Raw genomic sequence first — 14,731 nt, 5'->3', positions numbered from 1 at the left:
TCTTCACTTCCCCTTGCTATTGATCTCTTCACAGGGTCCTCTCCTTCTTACTATCTTAAAAGCATCTCTGCAACACTGGCTCAATCAATATTTCACAGTAGCTTTCCATGTCATTCCGTTGTTTTAGCAGAAAGTCTGGACTTCAGCAAATACATGCTCTAATGAACCAAAGAAATTAATCAGTATCTTTTGTAAAGACTACCAGCACAAAGCCAGCCACGCCTTGATATATTAGTTTTTAGATGATGTATTCTTTTTAATATTACATGCGATGTTAATGTCTAAAATAATCTGATCCCTTGTGATGATAATATAATAAAACAATTAGTATATGCACCAGAAATCTTTGGGAATGTGTTCTTTATCCACTGAATAGGACATTACTGCTGCCATTTACTCTCATTTATATGCTTTTTAATAATATTACCCATTTTATAGCTTTGATGGTGCCCCAAGGCACCACTCAAATTCATCCTGCAGTAAAAGACACTAAAACTGCTGATGCTGAAAATGACAGTGTTACCACTTCAAAAAGAAGAAATCCAGGAGAAAATCCTCAGTGAATTATTTTTATTAACTCGCTCATTTAGAAAACACAAATGCACCAAACAATATCATACATGCACAGCTTCAGCATATCAAGATCAGCTGATGACTTTTCAATGTGAAAACGTTACTGCCACGATCTCACAGAGATCACCTGGACATCAAAATACTGAGGAGTCACAACAGAAAGGCCAAGCGTTGTCACCAAGAGCCCTAATAGTGTTTCTTCATCAATCTTTATGGAATTATATTTTTTTTGGGGTAACTTGTTTATTCATTTTCTGATCAATTCTGCCTTTTCTGATCTTCAAAGTAGCAAGAAAATTGGAAAGCTGTATTGGTATAAAAAGACAAGAAGCACCAGTAGATAGCACTAGTTGTATTATCTGCTGCGCACTGGCCGACTACCTTGTAACAGGTAGGGTTTATGTCATTACACCACAAGGCTGTGTGTGACAGCAGCTGCTGAGAAACGTTACTCTCAGGTGTATTTTTTAAAATTCTTGGATTGACTGAGAATTACATTTGGAAGTAAGACACCACAGTTTGGACTCCCAGTTGGGGCCATTGCTTCCAATCATAACAAAATACCTACAGTATATAAAGTCTACTGTATGGAGGCAAAAGAGATCTCACTGGCTTTTGAATGAGCCAACTCTTGATCCTTCCTTTTAAAGCAACACTTGACCTTTGTGCAGAATTGTTGGAAGAAAAAAACAAAACAATCAGTAACCATATCAAACATTAAAAAAAAAAAATCTAAGTCAAAATCAAAACATCTCCACAGTACTGATACATTACAAAACAAAGAGGTTGGCAATGCTTCTATGTACCCAAGACACAAGTTCATAAACGGTGCAATGTTGTCTTTTTTCTGTTCAATATAATCAATAAATCAGTCAAAAAGATGCATTTCCTGTGTAAACATTTGTTAGCTTAACAATGACATTCCTTGATGAGACAATGTATACAGATTAAACCACACGCAAAGCCACAAAAACAACATAACAGGATTCAAAACTGCTTTTCAGGAAGTTATTAACACTCATCGGCGAAAAAACAAAACAAAACAATTTGTCCTCATGTTTTAGTACGAACATAATCCTGCAAGGTGCACCACACTGGCCTTGGATTCTGGAGCTTTTACACTTGTTCCTTTGCACTGCCAATCCATGGTAGTTTTATATTTCATCCATGGGTTAAACTCGTTGTTTCAACCTTCCATATTGACCTTGTATTAGTCTATTTGAATATCCGCAATGCTTGAGTTGCCCACAGCCTTGAACCACAGTTAAGTACAATAAATTAGTTGAAACTACATTTTTTCCCAAATAGCAGAAATTCAAACCACTTGTCCATGACACCGTAGGGTAAGGTAATAAAAACGTGCATGCTTGCTCTCTCACTCACTTACTCACCCACCCACCCACAGATGCACGCACGCACACACACATACACACACCCTTGAATCTTTCTGGTGTCATCTTGATGGGATTGTCCTGATTTAGTCCTCCCTAAATCCTGATATAGTAGTCTTGTGTGGGTGTCATTAGTGCCATTACTCCTATGCCCTTTTCCCATAGAAGCCCCTAAGGCCTGCTCTAATTTATTAAGATGTTTTAATGTCTGCTAAATAATGGCAGATATCAGGCTTTCCATTCGTCAAGTCAGACTGTTAAATGGACCCTTGTGTCATGTGCTGACAGATTTCTGATCTATCTGTTCCTTCCGTTTTAGGGCTATTGAAAGGTAAGATGAAGCAGGTCTGAATACCTGAGCAGTGGGGTTTTGCTGAAATACAACAAACAATGACAACACATAACACATAAAAAAGCCAACTGACAACAAAGGACAGATTCACAAAGTATTAAAATACAGCTGACCATACATTTTGCCAAATAGTGTCTAAGCTGGTGGCTCAATTTCAATTATCAGACTGGCACAGTTGGCAGCACTTTAAATCTTTCATCTTGTCAGAAAACAGTAAAAATGAATAACACATCACAACTTTCAAATCGCTTGTTTGTCACACCAACTGTCCAAAACTCAAAAATGATTAATCTGAGCTATTTAACCATGGCCACTGAGAATTCCCCATTCTGATTGGCTGGCAGGTATCCCTTTATTTCAGACAGAAAAACAGCACAATTCTGACTGGTGTGTATTTGTTGTTATGCGACAGCATTATGGTTTGATAAAATACACTTACTAAATATTTCAGTTTGCTCAGTTGTCACTGGGTTGCTTCAATTTGGTTATGTGATGTCAAATCAATGACAACTGAGGTAACTCCAAGCACTGAGGATAACTGTGAGATGTGGTTGAGCACTCTGCAATATACTAGTAAGTGGAGTAGAGATTATTTTGTCAAACTGTTGATCCCGATGTCAAGAAATAAACTTTCATGCTCAAAAATGATTAAACTGCTATCCTCTGCTATATACTATTCCTATAGTCTAACAGTTTTACTTGATCAGTTGAACTTTTTAAAGGAATAGTTTGACATTTTAGGAAATATGCATATGGTTTTCATTTTCTTGCTGAGAGTTCAATGAAACAATCAATACCTTTCTCATGTATGTGCACTGACTATGGAGCCTATAAATTCAACAAATGAGATACAGTGTGTTAATTACTAAGCTTCAGCGGTGCTGGTAGGTGATTTTTGTAGTTTTGTACAGAGCCAGGCTAGCTGTTCCCCCCTTTACTTCCAGTCTTTATGCTACAATTATCTACTCACAACACTGGCTCTGTACATAATGCACACAGACATGATATGGATTGATTTTATTTCCCAAAATGTAAAACAGTTCCTTCAAAGGAGATTCTCTCCTGGAGCCTGATAATCAGACTAAATTACCATTTTGTTTCACTCCATTCGATGGAAGAGAAGAGGTCAAAAATTTGACAGCGATTGATATAATAATTTGATGGCACATGGCAGATTGTTGTCAAGTGGCATAATATCCTCCAAGTCTACCTCATCTGGTATTATACCTTACCTGAAAAACAAAATCAGCAAATTCTCACACCCGTCAATGTTTGGCATTTTTCCTTGATAAATTACTTAACTGGTTGTTGATTAACTTTCTGTCGATTGACTGTTTGATTGATTGTTTCAGCACTAGAGTTGACGGAAATACACTGGCAGTTGTGCACCTCTCCCTCTACTGCTGTATAAAGGCAGATCTAATCTTTGAAAATGCAGAGTAAAGTCCAATCCATCAATCAGCGGGCTAAAACAATAACTGGTCTGAACTGAACTGGTCTCCTTTAGGAGCCCTGAATGTACATTCAGCAAATGGCAAACATTGGTGATGCGAGGTGTTTTGTGAGTTTCAATCTGGGACACAAACCAGTTTTACTGGAGCACATAAAGATGAGAATGGCTGCTGTATCTTCTACAACACTAAGTATCACTGACTAGTGTCTATAAGTGGTACGCCGTTACGAGAATCTCCAAAGGCACGGGTACGGGTGAATGAACATGTTCCTACTCGCCAAATCAGATGTGGGGAGAAAAACTCCAAATTCCAAAATTACAAACACAACTTCTCATCACGGCTGTCTGCAAGGTACACTGGGATCTTCAATAATAAGAAACTGTTAGGAATAAAATGTTGAGGAAAGCATGTAGCTATCTTAGCAATAACAACAAGAAGGCTGAAACTACTTTGGCACATGAATGGAAGTAAGGCATCTTTATCATTCTAGAGTCGAAAAAAAGAGTTGAAATGGAGCACTGTTCCCAAGAGACCAACAGACCTATGTCAAAAAAAGAAAAAAAAAAAGCTCAAGCATTTACTGTTAATTAAAGTGTCTAACAGCACTGCTTTTGTGCTGCCTCGTACCCGCAAACTACACAGCAAAATAGCATGTGGTCATCTCAAAAAGAAAGAGAGAGAAAAAAAACTCTTTTCATTTTCACAAATTAAAAAAATAATAATAATAATACTGAAGGTTGAAAAACAGAGCATAGTCTGTCATTGTGTCATGATGTTGACCTGAATGTTGATATTGCGATGGCGAGGAACAGGGAGAGGGGGGAGCTGTCCACTCTCAAGGCTCTTGAGCCATGGGCGCTCATACCTGCAAGGCACACACACGCACACGCACACACACACACACACACACACACACACACACACACACACACACACACACAAAAATCAAGATAAACTGATGTACAACCTGTCGGAGGAAACTGACACACATGGCAGCAACAACACCAATCTGAAATACCTGATTCTAATTTTTTATTTTTTTTAGCTACTGTTAGATGCAACCAAAAACAGATACACACCATTCCAACTAAATATGAGATGCATACTGCTGTTTCACAGGGGTACTGATCATGTGGTAAAAACCCATTCATGTGCTGGCTTATGACTGCAATTGTAAGTAAAAATGTGCTGACGGAACTGTGCGTAAAGGGACCCGATAGAGGTTGTGCTCATCACCTGTTTCCTCATCTATGATTTAAGTTAGTCAATTAATTCTTATGGATCACTGGCTACTTTCCAATAATGATACACTATCCATATAACACCTTTCCTGAAGAAAAAATACATATTATTGATGCAAAAGAAATTTCCTGAACCTCTTCTGATGTTTAAAGTCTATAAACAGAGCAGTCTGTTTTGCCTGTTTAAGTGTTTTGCCTGCATATTTTTCTTTTCAATATTCAAAGACTCTCTGGAAAAAAGTCACCTATTGTTAAAATGAAATTTAAAAGGAAATAAACAATGCAGAATTTTATCTTTCTTACATGCTATTTTTAACACAGAATATCAACAATGCAAATTAGCATTTAGAACAGAAGAAAGAGCAGCCCCGGAATCCCACAAGACATTAATAGAAACTAGTAAAAGAAGAAGTCAACCTCTGCGACAGAGATGGATTGTGCTGCATATTTCAGCAAAATATAAGCCTGTAAGAGCCCAGCAAGGGTGGCTAGGGACACGAGTAATGGTGAGTCAACAGAGGACAAAATATCCCTGTCAGGTTTAAAAAGTGTTAAGTGACTTCATTTTCAACAGTGGGTAAATAAGAAAAAAAAGTTCAGAAAAGACTGAGGTCACAGTTAATCCTTATGTCAAACGTCATTCTGCTGTATCCTGAAACATAGTGGCATCAGCATATTTCAGCATTAGAGCTCAACACTGAAAAACTTTTTTTCTCTCTTTCGTCTTAGAAAGAATTGAAAAGTAGCAGTCATTGTATCATTTTCAGTCAAGAGCAAGAATTTTGACCTTGAACTTTCTACACATTAACACGACAACATTATGAAAACCAAACAATGAGCTTACTCAGTTGGTGGATTCGTATGGGATCTGAGGATGGGCCCAACCCTCCTTCGCTCAGCGTCTGAATGAGGATGATGTACTCATCGTCGTCCTCGGGGAGGGTCAAGTCTGCTGTTGAATTGGCTGTTGTGAGTGTGTTTACCTCTTTGTGTCTCTGTCTCCTGTATGACAGCTGAACACGGGAGAGAAACAATGAGGGTGACACAATGGAAATATGTATTCTTACATACGTGTGACAGCTCCAAAGACAGACAGACAAATGAGTGTAGTGGACGAACCCAGGAGCATAAGAAAAAGTTGTTTTGTTTCAGAAATGTTGTGGTGTTTCGGTCTGGCAGTCTATCAGTGTGTATGCAGGAGCACACACACACAGTGATCTCTGGCCTCAGGGCATGAAGGATGTCAAGAAAAACATTGAACAGAAGTAAAAAAAGCAGCCTTTCCTACCAGTCATGAAAGCAAATGGACAGTTTTGGAATTAATGGTTTTGTCTTCTTCCAGATACAGACAGACTGCACCAGCCTACTTGCTCACACTATTTAACGTCATGAATTCATAGACAAACCCACATTCTTTTGTGTGTGTTTCTCTCTTCCTCTCCTTTTTATTTACAATCTAAATAGTCAGAAATCCCCACTATAATGCATATATATATGTATCTTGATGTGTCCAACCATTGTTAACCTTTATTATAATTCACAATCTGCTCAAAAATCAGCATCAAAAATCTGTTAATTAGCATGGTGTCACATTGCCACCTAGTGACTGTTTCGGTAACAATTTTATAAGAAAATGAAGTAACATACTGTATACTGTATTATTGCAAATTGCTGCAAATTAGAAAATTCATTCATTCATCCTGTAATTATTTGGTCAATCAATATTACGCAATTTATAAGTGTTTTCCCAACTGGTTTTCATGGTAAGTCAATGTCGATGACAGAAATGAGTGAGCATTCAATTGCAAGCATGTAGCCTTCAGATAGGATAGGAATAGAATGACTCCTCTTCAGCTGAAGGCCAGTTTTTCTCTTCACACAAAGAAATTAATTAGTAATCGAGGCGTTCCCTCAAAAAGAGCGCCAAGGATCCTCTTTCTTCTAAAACATGCCTACTAGACTATAAAAAGTTTTACAAATCTTTGTCTGGGCTGCTTCCTCTGTTGTTCTCTCGGCCTTGCCAGCCGTTATGGCCCATTCACTGCATTCTGGATGATGGATTTTAATTTCTGCTGAGGGCTGAAACTCCAAAAAGAAACTCAACCAAGAAGAAAAATTGCAAAGACGCCTATAGCCACAAGCGAGGTGTAAGTTTTGCCATTTAAATAATTGTAATCTTCTATTTTTATCATGTAGTTAGATTTTTTCATGTACTATTGCAATTTTGTGTCTTTAGGTGCTTAAGCATTGTTGTTCCATAATTGATTGGAGTTCAGCTTCAACAGACTGAAGCTGAACGCATCAAAACTGAAAAAACAGAACCCTACTGTGTGATTACTATGTGGTCTCAGCTAGTCTGAGCCTGTTTAGCATTGGATTCACTCGCCTGAATAAGCACTGAACCAGAGTGCTTCACTGAACCTACAGTGGTCCTCATCTGGCTGTCACCTCAGCAACCTGAAGATCACTGGGTCTGCTTCACCGTCCTAGGCCTCATCAACAGCCATCTGTCACTATGGAAACTAACTATCTTCCATGCATTCTGTCTGAGTTGATGCAAAGAGCACCATTCTGTATGATATTTTTTATTGGCTTTAGTTAGAACTATTAGTCCCCTCATTGCACTTTGATTCATTTATAATAAGCCTCAATTTCAGTCATGAAGACAGAAAGAGTGGAGTTTGAATTGGAAATAATGCTAGCTTATAAAAATGTCCCCATATCTGAAAAAGTGAGAGAGAAAAAAAATGTCATGGCTGATGATACAAAATATGATTTTCCCTATGGGGCCAATTCTCTGCAATTTATGTATTTATTACATTATTTTATGCAACCCTGTAAGTACACTGGTTGTTAGGGTGGCACTTTTAAATCTATCTCTTTGCCTTTATGATATAAAGTGAATAGTCTATTATTGCTTTATGCAACTCATAAGTGCACATGTTGGGGAAGAATGGGGCTGGCCCAGACGAAAATTGCCAGGAGCAAATTTTGTTCCTTGTCTGATGCTGGATACAGGACTGTTTAATTTGGTTTAATTATTTAACTTCAGTGGAAGGGTGGTGCTCCATTTTCTAATGACTGCTAAATTTAATACTGAAAGTAGTAATACCCCTACACAGGTAAGGTCTACGCTTTCACTCAGTCTGATGCAAAAAGGAATAAACATATCACTGTGAAGTGTAGTGACAAAGTAAAACTCACTTGGTATCCTGTAACTTCTGACTCTGATTCCATGGCCACCACAGGTTCCCAGTAAAGAGACAGCTGAGAGCCAATAAGGGTCCATTCAACATTCAGCGGCGGCTGGGCTGGTGCTGTATGACATAAAAATAATTTCTATATGTCAGCACAGTAAAATATTACTATCTCAACATCATGCTACAATTGGGTTTCCAATAATGGCCGGCATCATGATTGACACATAAAGGCAGAGAAAAAACAAGGGATAAGCGTGTGATGCCAGCTATATTATGTGCATACCAGTAGGGCATAGCTAGTAGGTACCTGGAACTCCAGATCTATGAGTGCATACGTAGCCCTCTAACCAACAGTCACAGAAAAGGGAGGGGGATGGAGGAGATGCAATATCATTTAAATACAGGGATGACAGCAGCCACATAACATAAGCATGGGTAACCAGGGTAACCAGGGTAACTTGGCCGAGTTGGCAGGCATACATCTATGAGCATGCTACCTACAAGCTACAGCTGAGTGGTACACTGCCAAAATGTTCTGGGTTGAACTCAAACGCTCGAATTATTGTTCTGCTCATCAGAGTAAGTGGATTACTGGTAATGCAGTAAGAAAAATCTAACAGAGCAAACTGAGGCAGATTAGAAAACAAGAAGGCTTTGTTCTATCATACAGAGAGAATTAGAAATAAAGGCCCATCTCTAATATAAGCCTGCTTCCAATTAATGCCTGATACACTCTGCAGTTAAGATAAATAACAGCCCTGGCTGCTATTTGAGGAGATATGGTATATGGAAATACATATACTTCCTTTTTTCTGCCTTCTGTGAAACAACAAGCCAAACATACAAGAACACATATTAACTTTGCGGTAACAGCTAAGAATGAACTTCCTTCAAACCATTAATTTTTTCCACCTCTACATTATAATCAGCGTACATATATTTTTCTCGGGTCCTGAGACTTACGTGGCTTTTTTGTGGTGACATTGATTGCAGGGAGGAATGGACCAGTGCCTGCTGTGTTGAAGGCGCTGACTGTTAGGAAATACTGTGTGTTTCCTGTCAAGCCGCTGACTGTGACTGAGGTTTGGTTCCAAGGCACCCTAACCTTCCCCATGGTCTCTGGTTTGGTATCATCTTCCCAGTATACCACCTGTTTGAAACAAAAAGCATGTCATCTAGGTTGAACCATGACATATTATAGCTGCAGACTCCAGCAAAATGTGTACATCAGAGGCATGAATTTTTTTATATCACATGCAGCCAAAAACAGCATTTGACTTGTATTTGTTTTGATGTCTTGAGAGAAATGTGTTTTTTTTTTAAATGATTGCCTCAGGATGTATCCTCTGAAGAGAGATTATAGCTTTGTTTCACCATTCCAGTAGGATATTTGATATGACATTACAAAGCTTTTATTAATTTACTTTCACAACACTTTAGCTCAGCTACAGATTTAAAGAGTACGACAATCATGTCAAGCAGCCTTTAATTAATGTATTCCATTAATGATTTAATCTATAAAATGTCAGAAATTTGAAAGTTCCTAGACCACAACATCACATTTGTGTAAAAAAACCAAACAAAAATATTTGATTTACAATGATTTAAAAAAAGAAAAGCAGTAAATGCTCACTTGTGAGAAGCTAGGAACCTAATATGTATTTTTCCTTGATAAGTGAAACAAATCATTATTATCAGAATTTTTTTATGGATCACCTATGGATTTATTGTCTAATCCTTTAAGCACTACAATAAATCAATCTATGTTGCATAACACGGCATGTAATATTTAGTTTTACAGCAATGAAAGATTAATTGCCACATTTGAATTTGCACTTTTCTGCTCATAATTTTACAGTTTTTGCATCTAATATGGCACAAAAGCTTTCCTAGATGGAAATATTCAAACAACTTGAGCAAAAGAATAACAACAACAACATCTTACATTAGAGTCCTTTGATCACCCCGATCTTTCAGTCAGGGGCACGAGAGAATCCAATCAACCATTTTGAGTTTGAAATTGAATAGTTCAATATTGCTCTTTGATTCAGAGAACAATGACAAGTCTATTGATTCTCTTTGTGCTGCAGTGTTAGACTGTAAAAACGTTTAATTGTTAAACAACAGTATTTGTGGTGAGGTATGATAGCACTTGGCATGCAGTCTGGTGTATTACTGACTATCATGAGGCGCTGTATCATGACACCACATAACTGACTGATACAAAAAGGCATGTGTTTTGTTCTCTTGAACACATGTTTCAGGCATGTTTTACTCTCGTGTTGGTACAAAGAACTGTATACATTTGGCTGCAACAGTTGCCCAACTGAACGAGCCGTTTCCATGGCAATGCAGAGTTTGGAAGTAATGGCTTTGAGGTACAGCGGGGGTGACAAGCATTTGAATTGCGTTGTGTGTGATTTCTATTTCCATTTAAAAGAGTAAAATGTACCTCATAGCCCAGAACCCTTTCAGGGGTGAAGGAGAGAGCCTGCCAATTCACCTCAATCTCAGAGGCTGAAACACTTCTGGCCCAAACTCCCGCTGGCATCCCACTTGGCTCTGAAAACAGACAACAAGAGACTGAGTATTGCTGTCTTCTTCCAACAGCACAGAGACAAGCAGTCCAAATCTCTGCCATTTTTTTTACATTTATAACTGTGACATTCTTGTTGATCTTTACCAGGATGAATTATCACACACCTATGCTGCTGATAAATAGGTTTGGGTCAGTTTTCTGGTCTGGTCCAGAGTACAAGTACAAACTAGTTTGATTTTATGGGAACCAACTGAACTGGAATTTGTCATTATGAGACAGTTAAAAATGAATCTACATCAGCAGCTGACTAAATCTAGCTTGTACTGCATTAGTAATAAGCAATATAACAACGTGATTAACATAATGTTACATTTATAAATGGAGCTTGATGTTAGCCATGTGCAATTTAGTGCTGAGGCCAGCAACAGATCAAACAGTCAAAGGTGGGTGGATGGAAGACAATGCACATGGCACATGATGTGTCGTTTCCTAGTTCCAAGTTATAGTGTTTTTTTGGGCGAGACATGGCAGAGTTAGTATCAAAGACAATGAAAAGTGCACAACTATGGCAACATTTTGGATTGGAAGCCTATGAAATGGGTGAGCCAAAAACACAGATGAGCTTGTAGGCTATAAATGACATTATTTTGTATTTTTGCACAGTTTGCAGTGTTATTCTTTTATATTTTATTTTACAAAGATTTCTACAGATCTATTTTCCTGCAAGTCATTTTATTTATGCAGCGCTTTCAGCTGAGTAGATGCAATAAAACCACTTTCATGATCTTTGTCCTTTTCAAAAGCAGAAACAGCTTTACAACTTTCCAAAAATCCCAATCCTGTTTATTGCCTTACCTATCTCTGCAGAGTAGATGGTGATCACTGGGCTGAAGGGACCCTGTCCTTTGCTGTTGTAAGTGCCAACCTTGACATGAAATGGAGAGAAGGGCGCAATGCTGTCGTTCCGGTACACATAGCGGGATGCACCGGGGGCAGAAGTGGCCACGTGGGTCCAACTAACTTCTCCAAAGGCGCGGAAAGCAATGATGTAACCAAAGCTCTCACCATTCTGTAGTTCTTCAGGGACAGGCTGAGAGTGAAACACAAAACTATAGTGATATTAAAACATATACAAACCACTCACGTTCAACCCGCTGCTGGGCTGACACAATCACCACCCACTTTGATGGTGTGCATGACCCACAAATTGCTTTTGTGGGTCACCTGACGGAATGAAATGAGGAGTAAAATGCCATTAAAAAAAACCTAAGCTCATTACAGAACGACCGTGGTGCTTTTTTAAAATGAAAAGTTATTTCAGCATTTAATGAAATGAGAAAACTCAAATAATGAGATAGCTATAGCCAACTAATGACATTTTCAATATCAACATTACTTTACAGCTCCCCGCTTGGTTTACTTCATTGCTACATTTTTTGCATTGTGGATTTGGCTGAACAACAAAAATTCACCACAGATCCAAGCATCATAAATGAAAACAGCCTCAGATTCAGTGTTCTGCTTGTATATACATTGCTGCTGCCTCAAATGCAGACTCTTTAACTAAGATATTACAATGACTGCAGCGCTAGACTTCATTTGACCCAGAATTTATGACATCAATAAGCCAAACAGAGCAGGGGCTTTGATTTACTGAGAAATATTAGGCACTTCAAAACTAACTGCAGACACTCTGAATAACAGACTGACACAAGACTGATGAATTACCTCCCATGTGATGACCAGTTCAGATCTGCTTCCACCTCCTCCACCCACGTCACCTGGCGCTGCGTCAGGAACTACACAACACAGACCTTGTTCACACACCTCCAAATAAACAACACTTTAGCCTTCATAAAAATTTACATGAAGAAGTACTGGTATAAACCCAGACCATTTGCTTGTGTTCAGACCATAGTATTTGGTTTTGGTATTTTATATCAAATCAAGATGAGAGGAAAAAAAGTGAAATACATTTACTGTACCTGCATCCTCCGTCCTGGTCTTGACTGACACAGGGCTGGGTTCTCCCACCCCAACACTGTTTTTGGCCAAAACCCGAAACTCATACTCCACCCAGGCGTTCAGGTCCACCACAGTAGCTGTCAGTGTGTTCCCATCGATTATCTCAGGGACTAAAATATATAAAGAAATAATAAATGAATTATATAAAGTTATTAAAAAGGATCATTTTTTACCATTTAATGTTATCATCACTGGCACTTTTACCTCTTTGCACTATTTATATCCTGTTTACAGTTCATAGAAATGGTTTCACCATTCCTTGTGTATATATACCTGAAGACTGTTGAGATCTTATTCTATGTAAGTACATTGAGAACCACTAAACCAGAGTCAAATTCCTTTTATGTGTAATCATATTTCGCCAATAAAGAGTATTCTTATTCTGATAATCTCAGTGCCATTATGATGATTGTGACACTGAGAAACAGTCAGTCAATGCTTAGGTTCAGGGCACCTAAAAGGTTTGCAACCTTGTGTTCCTTACCTTGTGTTGCTGCAAGGTAAAGTAAGATAAGGTAAGGTAATGTAAGGTAATGTAAACAAGACATAAGTATTGTTTACATTACCTTACATTGTTGTCATGTGCATGTTACGTTGCTGGCCATATGATCTGGGCCTTCTAAACTTTGTGTGCCACGGTCTATACAATAGGTCCATGTATATTTCGATGTATATACAGTATTGTCATTAAGGGAAACAAAATCATGTATTTTGATTTACAGAGTATTCTGCATCTCTGTTTTAAATGCACAAGGCTGTGATATTGTTTTTGTGTTTAAACTGCTGAATTAACATCAACAGCAACGGGGACCCTCTGTTGTGGCCATAGGGCCTTACTGTTGTTAAGGAAGGGAGTATTTGTACTTGGGCCAGTCCACAGAAACTCTAGTGGATTCTCCAGCTTTTGGCGCAGTCAGACCGAAATTCACTCATTTTACATTTCTATGTGGAATTGGGTGAGACACACCCCTTCCTCCTTTGCTTCATGTAGAGTTTAATCTGATTATATTGATAATACATTTACCCCCAATAGGAACAGGAGCTTGGTGTCATCAACAGAGACTTGACCTGGCTTAGGTAAAAGAAAATTATTCTGGGGCAGGGATAAAGTTCATTAAAGTGGTTCAAATGAGATGAGCAGCAGTAATGACCTCGAGTTCTCTTGAGCATACTCCTCCCTTCACCCCATCACAAGAGCCCTCATTCTGTAGCTGACCCTACCTCCTGACCTCCCTGCTGAGGGTAGAAAGAGAATCTCCCTGTGGGCATCCATGAATTTTCTGAATATTATCACATGTGTTTTGAGATGAAAATTAATCTTCAAGTGCTGCCTACCTGTATTAACCCTCTGCCAGCCCACCGTGAAAGGAGTCCTGGTTTGGATGAGGTAATTGGTGATAGGGCTGCCGTTGTCTCTGCCGGGGCTCCAGGACAGCTGGGCTGTGCTGTCTGTCACCTCCTCCACTGTCACTGAGTCTGGAGGGCTGGGGGCGCCTGGCTCAATCACAGGAACAGACACTGTGAGGTACTCACAGATGGGAAAGCACAGACAAGACTACAGAATGTGGTATGTATTATACACATATACTGCAAGGAAAACATGAACAGCACATATGTATATTTGTATAAAAAACACATCCACCTAAACTGTAGTAGAGATCGTTACACAGAAAAACATGTTCAAAAGCTTTAGGTTCGAAGAGAAGTAATGCCCTTCAAAAGACATTAAAAGTTAATTCAAGATTTATCCTCCAATATTCACCCAACTTGTAATCCTTTCCTTTCATGGTCCTCCTGGTAATTGATCGATGGAACGGCAGACACAAGATGCAAGGAGTCAAATTAAAAGGTAAAAGATGAAAAAGGGCTTCATACCCCCAAAGAACCAGAGTTTTATCATTTATTTTCATTATCCCACCAATTAAGCTGTGTGATGTTTTACTTTAGCCTCATCTA

At 38.6% G+C, this 14,731-nt stretch overlaps 1 protein-coding gene across 1 annotated transcript in view; it reads right to left on the bottom strand.

The window, feature by feature from the left end:
* Positions 1–4,537: 4,537 nt before the first annotated feature.
* The window catches only part of cntn3a.2 (contactin 3a, tandem duplicate 2), a 32,501-nt gene continuing 22,307 nt past the window's right edge, over positions 4,538–14,731 (bottom strand). The window contains exons 14-22 of the mRNA XM_053316875.1: positions 14,111–14,269; positions 12,736–12,885; positions 12,479–12,549; positions 11,606–11,840; positions 10,664–10,773; positions 9,175–9,361; positions 8,216–8,328; positions 5,856–6,024; positions 4,538–4,635 (exon numbers count right to left, since the gene is read on the bottom strand). Coding sequence (XP_053172850.1) covers positions 4,538–4,635; positions 5,856–6,024; positions 8,216–8,328; positions 9,175–9,361; positions 10,664–10,773; positions 11,606–11,840; positions 12,479–12,549; positions 12,736–12,885; positions 14,111–14,269 — 1,292 coding nt within the window. The remainder of the gene's footprint in view (positions 4,636–5,855; positions 6,025–8,215; positions 8,329–9,174; positions 9,362–10,663; positions 10,774–11,605; positions 11,841–12,478; positions 12,550–12,735; positions 12,886–14,110; positions 14,270–14,731) is intronic.

The sequence above is a fragment of the Scomber japonicus genome, chromosome 4 (genome assembly GCF_027409825.1).
Source record: "Scomber japonicus isolate fScoJap1 chromosome 4, fScoJap1.pri, whole genome shotgun sequence".
Taxonomy (NCBI): Eukaryota; Metazoa; Chordata; class Actinopteri; order Scombriformes; family Scombridae; genus Scomber; species Scomber japonicus.
The sequence above is the reverse complement of the archived record's forward strand: the minus strand, read 5'-3'. Positions and strand labels throughout refer to the sequence as shown.